Consider the following 15,017-nt stretch of genomic DNA (forward strand, 5'->3'; position numbering starts at 1 on the left):
TTCTGTGGTCTTCCTCCAAATAACCCATGATCCCACCATCACTATGAGAAAAAAATCACAACAGCTCCAAACCGAGGGACACTTTGCCTGACCAATCCTCAAAAAGCAAGGCAAGTCTGAGAAGCTGTCGCAGCTGGAGGAACCCTAGGGGTGTGATGACCAAATGTCATGTGGTTAAGCAGAAAAGGACATCCTGTAAAAATGGTGGGATCTGGAAAAAGTGCCAAGTTTAGTTCACTGTAACGTGGCAAGGATGAGGGAACTCTTTGGGGTAGTCAGAACTCGGAACTGACTTCACAACAATTCTCTAAAACTGTTAAAAATGCATTTTTGTTGAAAAAATTCTGAACATGATAGACAATTTTGGTAGTGTTCTTAACACACACAACAAAATCTGGTTCTATTTTTAAGAGCAGATTATTTAATTTTAATAGCTCTGGTCTCTAGACATGTTGGAGGCACTTCGTAGAGGGACACGGACTGAAGACACTTTCTCTGCTTCAGTGATTTTGTGTGGCTCTAGTCTTGAGTTGGGGTGCATGGCATTTGCCTGGTTTGCATGGCATGTCCACACCCTGTCAGCCAACAGTAAGACACTGGTCACTGGCTGAAATGCTCTGTTGTAGTGGATACCAAATCTGCCATTTGCACCTCGGCAAGCCGCCAGGAACAGAATGGACATTGAGGATAACAGAGAAATGCTTTTTGAGGCTTGTGGTGCCTACAGATTGGGTTGATTTCTGTCAGCCATTGTGGAAGGTAAAAATAAAACTTTCTCAGGATGACATTTTTGCCATGTGGCCAAAGAATAAAACATATTTTCTCTTAAGATGTTCAAAGTACACATCATATATAGCAAAGTGCACTACATAAATTAGACATTTTGTGAGGTTTCATTTATTTGTTATATTATAAAAACATAGAAGTTGACATTTAATTATTAAATGTCTTCCTTCATAACTCATTTGAGAACAATAAATTTAAACTTTACTACTTTCTCTGGGCAAATAGGAAACATGTATTCCTCTTTCACTGTGGAGCAGCTCTCATGAAGGCAAACGTGTCGTGTGCTCCGGGAAAGGCATCAGGAGTTGGGCTCCTGTCCACTAGTGATCCTTGCAGCACAGTGCTTCCCAGAGCCTCCCTGTCAGCCACAGTCTGGCTTGATGCTGGTGTGGCATGCTAACAGACGGGAGACAGGCCTGCCTTGTACAGCAGCGTCAGCTGCCAAAGTTACTCATAGGGAGTAAACCTCACAGGTGCTGTTAGGTCAAAAAAATTCCTTTCTTTTCTTAGAGATATTTTCATGTGACTGAATGTTGGATTTTGTTGTTGTTCCTTCTGTTCTATTGAGATAATTTATCTTTTATCTTTTATTTTGTGAATATGACTTATCACATTAGCTATTTCTGGATTTTAAGCCAATCTTGCATTCCCAAGATAACTCCTACTTGGTCATGGTATGTAATTCTTTCTCTGTGTTGCTGAACTCAGTTTGCTACTATTTGATTGAGGTTTGTTCTGTCATTGTTTATGAGTGATGTTGGTTGGTGTTTTTCTTTTTTTCTGATGTCCAGCACTGGTAATCAATGAGTAAATACTGACTTTTTAGAATAAACATGTTCCTCACTCCACCATAATAGAAGTACCTCTCATTGCTCAGGGCATTTTTAGTTGTTCATATATTTTGGAATGTTCAACTGGCAGTGGTGGAGACAGACGGAAAGAGACTTGCCGGTCGAAACCTTTGTTAGGGTTCAGGGCATTACCCAAGCAGATGCCCCAAGGAAAGATCTCTTATTGGTGAGTCTGGAGCAAGAAGGCACAAGCTGTATGGAGTCATGCTAGGAGCAGAGGTGGTCACTGTGGCCTATCTTCACAGTCTGTAAGAGGGTAAGGGTCACTGGGGTGAGTTAAACATCTAGCTGCCTCCTAGGGAAGCAGCTCCCATGAAATGGTTGTATAAGGTAGATGCTTGGGTCAAGCATCTTGAACAACTGAAAGGAGGCAGAGAACTGGAAACTCTCGAGGTTGACCAAGTTCTGCTTCTGATATGAGAAAGGTAAACAAATTCAAAATGGGTATTGAAGCAACATAAAAACTATAAGAATTAAGACTTATCTTTCATCTGGGCCTGGAATTTTCTTTTTAGGAAGGCTTTTTAACTATTAATTCAATATCTGTAATATATGTAGTTTATTCAGATTTTGAATTTTGAATTAATTTTGGTCATTCACATAAGGAATCATCCATCTTCCTCTGAGTTTCCCAGTGTATGAGCATGTCATGGCTCATGATATTTTTTTAGTGTCCTTAATCTCTGTAGAATCTGTAGTGATAACTCCCTTTCATTCATGAAACTGGTCATTTTTTTAATCTTATATTTTCCTTGAACAGTTTGACTAGAGTTTTTAAGCTTTATTGTTCTGTTACCAGTTCTGGGTTTCACTGATTTTTCTCTATTGATGTCTATTTTTAATTTAATCTAAGCTTTTATTATTTTTATTTTACTTATATTGGAATTAATTTACTCTTTTTTCATAGTTTCTAGAGGTAGAATCTTTATTTGAGATCTTTATTCTTTTTCAACACATATATTGCTAGAAATTTCCCTCTAAGTACTGCTTCAATTACATTCCATGAATTTTGACATTTTGTATTTTCTTTTTCATTCTGTTCAACATATTTTTAATTGGGACATTATAATTATACATAATAATGGGATTCACTGTGACATATAACATTTTAAAAAACTAAAAATCAATATCAATTTTGTCCCTCAGTACCTTCCCTTTTCTTCCCCTGCTCCTTTCCCAGGATTCCCTTCCTCTGTTCTACTGGTCTCCCTTCTAATTTCATGAGATCCCTGCCCCCGTTTTTTGCTTTTTCTCTTTAGTTTTCCCACATGAGAGAAAACATATTTCCCTTGACTCTCTGATTCTGGCTCCACTTTCACTTAATATAGTATAATGCTCTTAAATTCAATCCATTTTCCTTCAAATGGCATAATTTCATTCTTCTTCATGGCCAAGTAAAAACTGTAAAAAAAAACTGCATTTTTATGTTTTTAAATATAAAAACTGCATTTTTAGATTTTCTTAATTCATTTATCTGTGGATAAATACATTGGCTGGTTCCATAACTTGACTATTGTGAATCGTGCTGCTATAAACATGGTATGCATGTATCACTATGCTAATTTCGGTTCTCCGGATAAATACCACAAAGAGTGGGCTAACTGGGTTGTATGGTGGTTCCATTCCTAGTCTTTTGAAGCACCTCTATACTTGTTTTCATGATGGTTTAATTTACAATCTCACCAATAATATAAAAGTTTTTCTTTTTCTCCCAAATCCTCACCAGCATCTATTATTATTTGTATTCTTAATGATTACTATTTTAACTGAAATGAGATGAAATCTCAGTGTAATTTTGATTTGCATTTCCCAAATTGCTTAAGAGCCAACATATTTTCTAAATTTCCTTGAGACCACTTTTAACTGCACCCTTACTAAGAAGCATTTGGACATTAAAATGCGTCCCTATAAGACAGCAGGGCTTTGATGCTCAGCAGTTCCCACTGTGGAAGAATTCATCAGATATAATCAGGGGGTCAAGACCAAGTTGCACCAAAAGGATTTCATGTCTAGACAAAGTGGGTGTCATTTACTGTCCTGCCAAGGATCAAGAAGGATTTTAACAGAAATTCTCATGATTAGAATAGTGGGAACAGGCTAGAAGCTACTGCTCTTTACCCCAGGTGTAAAGGTGCAGAGCAGTGGTGCTTGACAAATGGCCCTCTGGGGTTCGCAGGGGATGCAGCTTCACCCACTGCCAGCCACAGAGGGGCTGAGATGGAGGTAGCCAACGAGTGCGTAGGGCAGCAGGGGAAGGGAGACTAGGGGCAGAGGCCAGAATTTTCATCTTAAAGTATGCTTTTAAATAAAAGAACAATATATAGATTTCATGATTTGGGTTGTTGTGAAAGATATTGCATGTAATTACAATAAGGTTCACACAGCCAGTAAGAGCTATTCTCAGATTTACTGACTGTACTTAGTAGCATCTCCCCCAAAACTGTGTTTCATATTAATATAGTAAATGTTAATAGGCAGGAAACATTGGCATTGCTTATTTTGTTCATGTTTAATAAAATATTATTGCATTTTAAATACCCTTAAATGGTACATATTAATTTAAGAATATATATTTTAGCTAAAGCTATTTTCCTGTTATTATTAACAGAATATCCAGGGTATTTCCAAGCACTCAATTCAAATTGCTAAGCCTCTGAATTTTAAAGGTAATATTTCTTTCTGCCTTACTAAAATCTTGGGTAACATATTTAAAACTTAGAAGTGTTTTATAATTGTTTTTCTATAACTAACTGCTCCACTTTGCTGAAGTTCTCCTTTGTTTGCATGACCAGGATTTAAATATACATTGAAAAAATAAAGAGTAGCTGATGTGATATGGGACCTCCCTTTTAGCAGCTTACAAGTTAAAATAGATAGTAATTATAACTCCCCTCCTACTATCTCTCTCCCACCAACTTCCTGATAAAGAAAAAAAGAACTTACATTCAGTAGCACTGGCTTTTATTAAAGTCTGAAAATTACTGGAAATATTTATAAAAGCACACACAATTTTTTTTTCTCTTGAGTTATTCTACTGTAATGCTGATGTTCACATTTCTGAGAAAGGGAAGCTCCAGTTGGACAAATTGGTGCTGTGTTGCCCATTCCCAACCTTTTGTTTCAGGGCCAGTGCTTCCCCCTGGGCTGTGGGCACACAATGAAGCACCACAAATGGCCCTTTCTAAACGTAAATGTTTACACTCAAACAGAGTCCATGGAAGGTGACCACCAGCCACTCTGCCTCCTACGCCATTTTCAGATTTCTCCAGTGGGAAAATCACAACTGCATGGCCCTGCATAGATCTAACAGTGAAACTCAGAGTCTCGAGCACTTTTACTAGAATGTTCAGGCATCAATATTTGGCTTTTCCCTTTGTCAAAACCTCTAGAAAAAAAAAACAGGAAATTTCAATAAGAAAATCTCACTAGCTTTATGTAATACTGTTCTTTTAAATTACATTAATAAAAATAGTTGTAAGAATTAAGAATCTAAACTCTTAACTTTGGGTGGTATTAAAATAACTCTACACTGAGGAATATCTTCAAGTGCACTCACAACCAAACTCACTATGTGCTCTTGCAATGACAATTTAGGTAAAGAAGATGAGACTTTCACCATCTCCCCAAGAACCCTGCTTGTTTCCTCCAGGGGCCACATCTTCCTAGCAGCAGGTATGTGCTAGCAACAATGGAGGATAATCTGTACCACTGTAGCTCACTCATTGTGTTTTCATGCAGTTCAAATATTTACAAATTGAATAATTCAAAGGTACTTACAGAATTAATTTCTTCAATTAAATCCTAAGGCAAATTTGTGCCCAGTAAATAATAATAGGTCTTTGGCTTCTAGGGTCCCTGCACTTTGCCATATCTAGATGGCACACACCCTGCATGGCCTACTCAACCTGCTGCCTTCCTCAGTCCTCATCTCAGCTCCCACCCCTTGCTCACTCCAGGCAGCCACATTGGCTGCTGGCCATATGTTATTCCTCTACTTCCCAGATGCCTCTGGGCTCCCGCTTTGCCTCCTCACATATAGCTCAGCGTCCCTTTCTTGGTGAGGTCTAGGTCTACAAGTGTCTACAAATTGGGGAACTGACTGATCACATTAGCACTTGCCTGCACACACACACCACTCATGCCCAGACCGAATCGTTTTACCTTGGTCTGTGTTTTCCGTTTCATTTCTCCCCTTCTGACATACCAAGTAACTCAAACTGTCCCCCTTGAGAATGTGAGCTCCATGGGGTAGGGAACTTGGCTATTTTGCTCATTAATGCAACCCAAGAGCACAGCCTGCATAGAAGGCTCTTACTAACTATGATGTGTGCACTGAATGAAGTAACAAATAAACACTCCTGTCCTGGAGGGAGGCCTTGCTGGCCTCCCAGAAGGCAAAGGGTGTCTTCAGACAGCTGACACAGAGGTGACACTTGGGTGATCATATGACCAGAGGAGTCTAGCCCTTGGAGGTGGGGATGTTAAGTTCAACCCTGGATAGGGAAAGCAATCTGAGGGTGGCTGGGTGAGCAACAGCAGGGCATCGTTGGTGAATTCCCATTTGACACAAAGCTCTGTCTCACAGACTTTTCACAGATTGAATTGCGCATTCTTGCGCATTTATCTGGAGATCCAGAACTTTTGAAGTTATTCCAGGAATCTGAAAGAGATGATGTGTTTTCTACCCTGGCTTCACAGTGGTAAGATATTGAGCCACAATATCATCAGATCTAGGAATGCTAACATGAGTTTAAAAGTGTGAAGTTATTCCAAGGCTATTTTCATAAGAAAGAAATTCAGTTTTTCTCTAGTAGTTAATCATTTTGAAAAGATGTAGATAGCCAGGGTGCCAAGAGCTTCCTAATTCTGAAAGAACTGATGGATCTTCACCACTGAGAAGAATGTGATAGGAATGTTGGAAATACACACAGGAAGAAAGGGGAGCCCAGGGCTGGGGGCGGGGGCCAAGGAGAGCAAGTGTCAAGGCTGGGTGAGGTGGGCAGGAGTGATGGGCTCCATTGGCTGTCCATGCCTGAATTGGTCTGTCTCATAAAGTACTGGAGACAGTTGGCCTCAGGTTTTATTGGCCCAGATACATCACTATCTGCACAAAGTTAGGATTTTGCTATGAGGAAGAGGAGGGCAGAGTGGGCTAGCTGTTGGAAGCTTGCTGTGCCTGCCATCACTGTTCCTTCTCTGAGCAGCTTCAGGTACCCCCTTTTCTCACCTTGGTCCTCTCCTTCAGGCTGCCCCACTGTGGCCCTCCTCCCACCTCTCCTACCTTATCTCCTGTTATTTGCTTATCTCAGGATCATTAGAGAGGTCAGTTCCAGGAAGGCTCTCCCCACATAGGGCCCTGTGCTTCCTTCTCACACTCTTTTTTGTCACAGCCCTCCTGGAGGCATATGAGCTCCACAGAGGCAAGGCCATCTCCCATTGTCCAGGACAGGTATACTGGCTGCTTTCTGGCCCCATGGCCACCTACTTTCTGGTCCTCCCTGGCTGGGCCCCAGTATACCAGCCACCTGTCTCACTGGGGCCTTTCCTTCCCCTGGGCTCTGGAAGCTCTCCCTAGCCTTATCTAAGCCTACCCTTAGGCATGTACTGGGGGCTTCCCTGGCACCATCCTGACCTTCCCCAGCTCTGCTGCTCTCTGTCCACACATGTCATCCACTGAGTACCAGTTCGGTTCCCTGATGTGCTCTACCAAGCCATGGGGCTCACGGAAGTTTTCTCAAATAAATGAGTGGATAGTGCAGAGTTCATACTTTCCTGTGCATTTTCCAAAAATACCAGCGCTACAGGACTTTCATTTGAATAATAAAATTCAGGAAATATTTTATGAGAAGGTGGTAGGGAGTCAGAAAATTACTGTGCACTAAGATGGACTTAAGTGTGGATAGTTGTAGAAATGTGTTTGTTTGGAACATCAGGCAAAGCAGCAAAACCAAGGAATAATGGAATATTTGCCAAGCCCAAAAGAGGGGTCCTGGATGGACATGATGGATATGACTCTGTGGAGTACAGAACCATCAGGAGCCAAGTGCAGCTCATAAGCTCCAACCAAAGTCCAGCCATCTGCCATCTTCAGGGACTTCCTCTCCTGTCCCAACCTTCACCTTCCTCCTTGGCCTTGCTCTGGACCCTCTGCAACTCTCTCCTTCCATACCCAGTGGTTTCTGCCCTGGCTGTGTCCTCTCTGGCCTAAGCTCCCTACCTCTGGGCACCCCAGACGTATGCTTGGTCCCCACTGCCCTACTCCTGTGCTCAGCCGTCCAGCCCTACCCCCCACACCTCCCGCCCTGTACCTGTCACACAGTGGGGCTGCAGTCGTTGTTATTTGTCTCTCCTCTGCACCATGCTGAGCTCTAAGGGCCCCGATTGTGTATGCCTGATGGTGCTGGACACCTAGTCAGGCCTGGGGATAGACAGCAGGTGAAGAACTGCATGGACCCCCTCTCCTTGGCACTCAGCCCCAATGGCTGCCCCCTTTGGACTCAGTGTTCTTTTGTCTTCTCCTCCATGGTTACTGGTTTCTAGTCCTGGGTGATGCCCATGCCACCTCCCAGTCTTGCAGCCCAGGCACTGGGGAAAGTCGTAAAGTGGGAATGATTGAGTTCATGTGACATTAAGGTCATCAACCTGAGAGGGACCTGGTCTCGTCAGCCACTCCAAACATTTCTGTTGTCTCACAGATCTCTACCCTTTTCTCAATCTTAAAAGAGGACCCTCTTACCTAAGTGAGGTTCAAGTTCCTAACTGTGCCTCCTCTCTGCCTGGTGTTTCCCTGTGCAGCTCCTCCCACTGTCCCACAGCTCTTGTCTCAGAAGGTGATAAGGGAATATTGGAAGCAAAATTGTTTTCAAAAAACCAGTTTCTTGACAACCACAAACTACCAAAGCCTAACTCGAATGAAACTGATAACCTGAATATTCCTGTAATTATTAAAGAAATTGAATTTATAACTGAAAGTTCCTAAAAAGAAAACCCCAAGTCCAAATGACTTCATGGGAGGATCTTATCCAATATCTAAAGATAAGTTAAGTGATACAACCTAATCCAAAAAACAGAACAGGAAGGATCCCAATTCATTTGTGAAGCTAGTGTTAATCCTGATGCCAAACCAGACAAAGAAAGTTGAAAAGTAGAACAAAACTACAGACTAAATTAATAGATATATTGTAGAGCTGGGGTTGTGACTCAGTGGTAGAGGGCTTGCCTCACACGTGTGAGGCACTGGGTTCACTTCTCAGCACCACATATAAATAAATAAATAAAGGTCCATCAATAACTAAAAAAATTTTAAAAAATAAAAAGAAGAGAGATATTGTGTTCATGGTACAGAAGATTTGACATATGAATGTGTCAGTTCTCCCTAAATTGACCTGTAGGTTTGTAATGTGGTTTATTAGTTTATTTAAAACTCAGGCAAGGTGTCCATAGACACAGAAAAGCTTATTCTAAAGTGTGTATGAAAAGGCACAGACCTTAGAAAAGCTAAAACAATCTTGACGAAAAATGAGCTGGGAGGAATTACTTCCTGATAGACTTAATGTGCGGCAGAGAGATAGACACATAGATCAATGGAACAGAAAAGAAGAGTCAGCAATAGGCTCACCAAATATGCTCAACTGTTTTTTGACAAAGGCATAATACATGTGGCAGAAAAGAATTGTATTCAGATTCATGTCAGGCTGATCATGCACAAAGACAGCTTGAATTGCACATGTCTACACTGGATATTTTGTATGTCTTCCCTGCATTTTATTAGCTCTTATTAGTGTTTGGGAGACCTTCAGAAGTAAGAGCTTTTAATATATGTATTATGGTTGCCTCTAATTTCCTACCAGCAGTAGTAATTCTGCATTTGTGACTTACAGTATAATTAGTTGCTGTGGAAATGATTTTTATGTTCTAAACAGAGGACTAGAATAGTACATGGTAAAAAAGACAGATCAACTACACATAAAAATGTTTGTTCCTTCTAAAAGCCTTATTGTTTGAAACACAAAAGGCAGAAAGGCAAGTATTCTGAAATATTTAGTAACATTATCCAAAAGTAACAACTTCTTTGAAAAGCCTTTAAGATTACAAAGTTATATAAATATGGAATTTGGCTGCTTGGGAGGCAGAGGCACAAGGATTGTGAGTTCAAAGCCAGCCTCAGCGAAAGCTAAAAATAGGGCTGGTATGTGGCTCAGTGGTCAAGTACCCCTGAGTTAAATCCCTTGTGCCCCCCCAAAAAAGATGGAATTTGGGAGGAGTAGTGGAAATCATCTGTGAAGCCGCAAATTGACAGACGGGTGCCAGAGAAAAAGCAGGGACACAAGAATCAGGAGAATTCAGAGCTGCCCTCCCACTCCCACCGCTAGATAATCATGAGATCTTAGGAGTTGGTGACTTATGGCCTGCTGTATCAAATCCTAAAACATGGTACTGGCTGCAATATGTCTATTGGAGGCTAAAAGATGGCATCCAATAAAATGTGATAACTAATCACTGTGATTATTTGTAGGGCAGATAATAACCCTAATGAGCTTGTGGCTTTAGGCAGAGCTGGGCCAACAAAATGCTAGCACATGCTTGGATTGCTATTGTCTGCATGTGACAATGAAGAAGGACAAACTTGGAAAAGAAGTGCCAGTATATGAGTAGGAATGAAAGGGAATAATGAGATTTCAGAAAGTTGGAATATGTCAATGATTTTCATCTTCACCCAGTGAAAGATAAGTTTTAAAAGGTCTGTAAATTAAAACGCACAAATCAGGCTGGGGTTGTGGCTCAGTGGTAGAGAGCTTGCCTCGTATGTGAAGCACTGAGTCCAATCCTCATCACCACATAAAAATAAATAAATTAAATAAAAGTATCATGTCCATCTACCACAGATATATATGTATATATACACACACACACACACACACACACACACACATATATATATATATATATATATATATATATATATATATATATATATATATATATAAAACACTCAAATAATCAAAGGTGTGAGTGACCCTGAAGCCTATTGCTAACACATCTGAAACAATTAAGGTAGCACCCAAAATCCTTATATTTGTACATCTATGGAAAGAAAAGAATAGAAAGCATTAAAAGTTTGTGCCTTTCCCACAAACTCCCAATAACTCAAGGTTCCTGCAATGAAATCTGGAGAGAGGACACATCTCTAAATGAGTTGTGGATGTGTCTCAGGGAGCATGGAGCTGACCAAAGTCAAGTGGAAGGAACTGATTCTGTTTCTGAGAGCTGTACTTCCCACAGAATCACCAATCCAAGCTGAAATATTCTATGATTATTTGATGCTTAAAGCAACACTTGGACCCCGAGTCTTCGGAAGGCAAGAATCAGTCTGGGAATCGGGCTCATTCCCCAAGGAAAGCAGCTTCTACATTGTCCTTTTACACAAAACCAAGAAGGGCAATGGAAAAGAAGTCCAAAAAATGGAGCAAAAACCCACGGAGAGTGATGGGCTAGGAATAGATTCCCAAGGGGACAGCTTCAGGGACTAACCAAGGCCCTCCACTTCCACTTAGTGAGAATCCAAAGGTGCTAGGGACCAGTGATGCTGGGTCTCTGTTCTTCCCTTTTTAAATGGGATGTTTATCATGGCTTTCCTGTCCCTGTCCTTGTCCACATGTGGAGCAGTAGATGGGCTTGCGCATCAGGCCCTGACAAAAAAATGATCACAGGATCCTGAATCCTGGTTCACAGGCTCTCATTGGACGGGACTTTAGGTTGTCACTGTGGTAAAGTGATGAATATTTCTTTGTGTGTAAAGGGGAGGGGTGCAAGTGTTTGTGATCAGAAGAGTGGATTGAGGTAGACTGAAATATTTTTCAAAAATATTTGTTAGTTCTCTCTAAAGGAAGAATACTTCCTTCCCCATTGACTCACATGGCCATGTGACTTGCTTTAGCCAGAGACATGTGAGTGGAAACAATTTGTGTCATTGTTGGGTAGAAAAATAAGAAACAACACATCTCCATTTTCCTCTCCTTTCTCTGCCACAGCCTTGTTCCAATTGTATACTGGGGCTGTACCCTTCAATTACAGAGAGCAGATGACATGGAGTAGACCCTTGTTACAATGTGATAGACATGTTGTATAAATAAATAAGAATTTTTTTTTCTTTTTTATTTCCTTAACCACTGAGCCATATTCCTAGTTTTTTTTTTTTTATTTTGTATCTGAGACAGACCCTCACTAAGTTGCTGAGGCTGGTCTTGAACCTGCAATCCTCCTGATTGGGATTACAGGCGTACACCACCATGCCTGGCAGAAATACTAAGTTCTTACCAAAACTTCATGTCAATATTTGGATATGTCTCCATCAACATAATATCACATACCACTTCCTGTCTGCTTCTTAGTTACTTTTACTAAAATTCATGCCATCCAAGTAAGCAGATGAGCATTACAGAGAATCTTACAAGTGCTCCAGGTACTTTAGAATGACTTTCAGTGACTGGTTACCTGAGATGCCTTCTGCCTAGAAGGCAAGAGCAACTTTGGAAAGAGGCTCTGTTAGATTGACCATAGCCCTGGGTCACACAGCCACATGATGGAGGACATAGGTCTTATCCCCTTGCAAGGCAACATGACTTCCCTTGTACCTCACTCTTTAAGCACACCTCATCCTATACTGAACAAAATGTTCTGAAACATGGCTGTTTTAGTTTTATAAACTTTTAATTTCATGGGGAAATTATTGGACGAATTTTTAGTGAAGATATACAAAACCCACAAGAGATTGTTGCTCTAACCTAATCAGTCAAGATGAGTAAACTGCAAAATCAGTTTCTCTGAACTTGAGAGCTGAGGATACAGCTAAGTGTACCAAAAAGTTACAAACCATTCATAGAAAAGAAGAAACCATGGCTTTTCTCATCCCTGGTGGAGGGCAGGAAAAGGAAGAATATCCCATTGGTGGGAGGAGAATAAACCAGCTAAACTTTTAATTAACATGGGCTAGTGAGAAAGATTGGAATTCTAAAAAGCCCCAGCTACAGAGCACACCATTCACCAACTCTTCCTCCACAAGTCTTTACCAAGTGACTAGGGGCAGACAGCAAAGCTGGGAGGAGACATGGAGAGCTGCGAGAAGTCAGCCTAAGGCACTCCAGAACTGAGCTCCAGGGGTAGAAGGACTGGAGGACCTAACCATGTAGGTGTTCTGGTAGAGGCAAAACCCAGTACAAAGGTTGGATGGGACTGGAGGGCAAGTGGACTTTCCAGCAAGCCCCAAACCTGGCAACTTGTCTATAACAGAGCTCTCCTCTGGTCTGTAAAGTTGATAGCTGAGCTGGGAGACTCCAAGAAATTCTACATTTGTGCAATTCTCCAGACCCCATAGAAGAAGAATTTGTAATTCCACTTTCAAAACATTTCAAACCAGTAGTGAACTGGATCAAACTAAAATCACAATGAAGTCCAGACCTAGCCCAACCACAGATCTGATTGATTTTATGCCCAACTCTACTGACCTCACAGGAGTATAAAGTCCTTTTTAAGAAGTGAATATTAACTTCATTCTCTACTGTTCTTTTATAAAAAATATCCAACATACAGATAATAGTTTCATATAGTTATATAATTTCATCTATCTATCTATCTATCTATGAAGAAAATGTGTCCTATGACCAAGACAGTATACAATCAATAGAAGTCATTAAAGTCAGCCAAAGAGATGATCCAGATATTGGAACTATCAGAAGAGAATTTTTTAATGATAAAAATGCTAAAGTATGTAGATGAAAAGGTAGATATGTGTTAAGATATGGTGAATTTCAATAGAAGTGTAAAATCTATAGACAGGGTCAGATTGTAAGAGATGAAAAATCCATCTCAAAACTGAAGAATCCAATAGACTAGATGCAACATAGGAAAGGACACATGAACTTGAAGACAATCAAACATAAAATGTCAAAAATGAGATTCAACGACAGAAAAAAGTAGACATCACCCAGCAGAATCTAAGATCTATGTTACAAAATAAAATGGACTAATCTAAATATATCTGACATCTCACAAGGAGAGGAGAGAGCAAAATAAATATGGAAGACACTTTCCAAAATGATTGAAGGAAATCAATATACATATTCAAAAGTCTCAACAAGCCCCAGTTGGGTTATATGAGGTACATTAAGGTTGACCTATGAAAACCACCAGGGGGAAACACACATTGTACACAAAGGCTCCACTACACTATTTATAGCTCACTTCTTCCAGGAACAGTGGAGGCCGGGAGATGATGGAAGGGCAGCTGTGAAGTGCTGAAGGAAACAAACAATCCAGAAGTCTGTATTCAGCAAATTACAAAAATTAAGGCAAAACAAAGACATTTTCAGATATACAAAATCTAAAAGAATTTTTCTTAATACTTCTACACCTAGTAGAATTACTTTAAAAAAAAAAGTTCTTCAGACTGAAGAGAATGACACTGCACAAAACCTTAGTCTTGAAGGAGTAAAGAGTGCCAGAATAGGTACTTCCAAGGCACATACAGAAGCATAATTGTCTTTATTTTTCATAGCTTATGTATTTTATCTTGTATATGTGATTTTCATATAACTTTAAATTCCTCAAAATCTACTAATTTTTAAGTTTGTAGCATAGGTAGAGTAAAACATAAGATATCAAAAGTACAAAGGCCAAGACTGCTACTAAGTGGAAGAATATTATCACAAGGTTCTTACACTATCCATGAAGTAGTATAACAGCATTCGAGACAGGCCATGAAGACTTAGAGATACAGACCTTAATCTCTAAGGCAAACTCTGAAACAGTACCAGAAGAAGTATAGCTAAAATATCAATGGAAGAGGTAAAGTGGGATATTAAAAAAATGTGACTTACCTAGAATGATTCAAGAAAAAAGGAACAGAGAATAAAATGCACATAGGATAAATAAAAATCAAATCCTAAAATGAAAAGCTTAAATTCAGTATTATCAATAAACATTAAACATAAATGAACTGCTGGACTGGAGATCGCTCAGTGTCGAGAGGCCTATCATGTGAGGCCTTGGGTTCCATCCCCAGTACCAGAAAATAAATAAATAAGCTGGAAATTCCAGTTAAAAAGTACAGATCATATAAATGTACAATTATGTAAATTTAACAAGAAAAGAGCTAAAATAATAAAATTCTTATTTTTAATAATAAAACAATTTAAGTGTGAAAAAAGCAGAAATTATCAGATGAAAAGACAAGACCCAATTATAACACTATTTACAAACATTAATATAAATACATAGGTTGAAAATAAATGCTAAATATAAGAAGGCTAATGTGTTAGATTAGTATCAAACTAAACTTCAAAACAAAAAAGTGTTGCTCAAGATAAAAAAGGAGGGGTTGGG

General features: G+C 39.8%; 1 protein-coding gene across 1 annotated transcript in view; it reads left to right on the forward strand.

The window, feature by feature from the left end:
* Nucleotides 1-15,017, forward strand: part of Poln (DNA polymerase nu) — a 202,889-nt gene that overhangs the window by 121,435 nt on the left and 66,437 nt on the right. Inside the window, exons 20-22 of the mRNA XM_046423887.2 lie at nt 4,246-4,303; nt 5,232-5,309; nt 6,223-6,337. Coding sequence (XP_046279843.2) covers nt 4,246-4,303; nt 5,232-5,309; nt 6,223-6,337 — 251 coding nt within the window. The remainder of the gene's footprint in view (nt 1-4,245; nt 4,304-5,231; nt 5,310-6,222; nt 6,338-15,017) is intronic.

This window comes from Marmota monax, unplaced genomic scaffold (genome assembly GCF_021218885.2).
Source record: "Marmota monax isolate L192 unplaced genomic scaffold, Marmota_monax_Labrador192_F-V1.1 WCK01_AAM20220418_F8-fsc00009, whole genome shotgun sequence".
NCBI lineage: Eukaryota > Metazoa > Chordata > Mammalia > Rodentia > Sciuridae > Marmota > Marmota monax.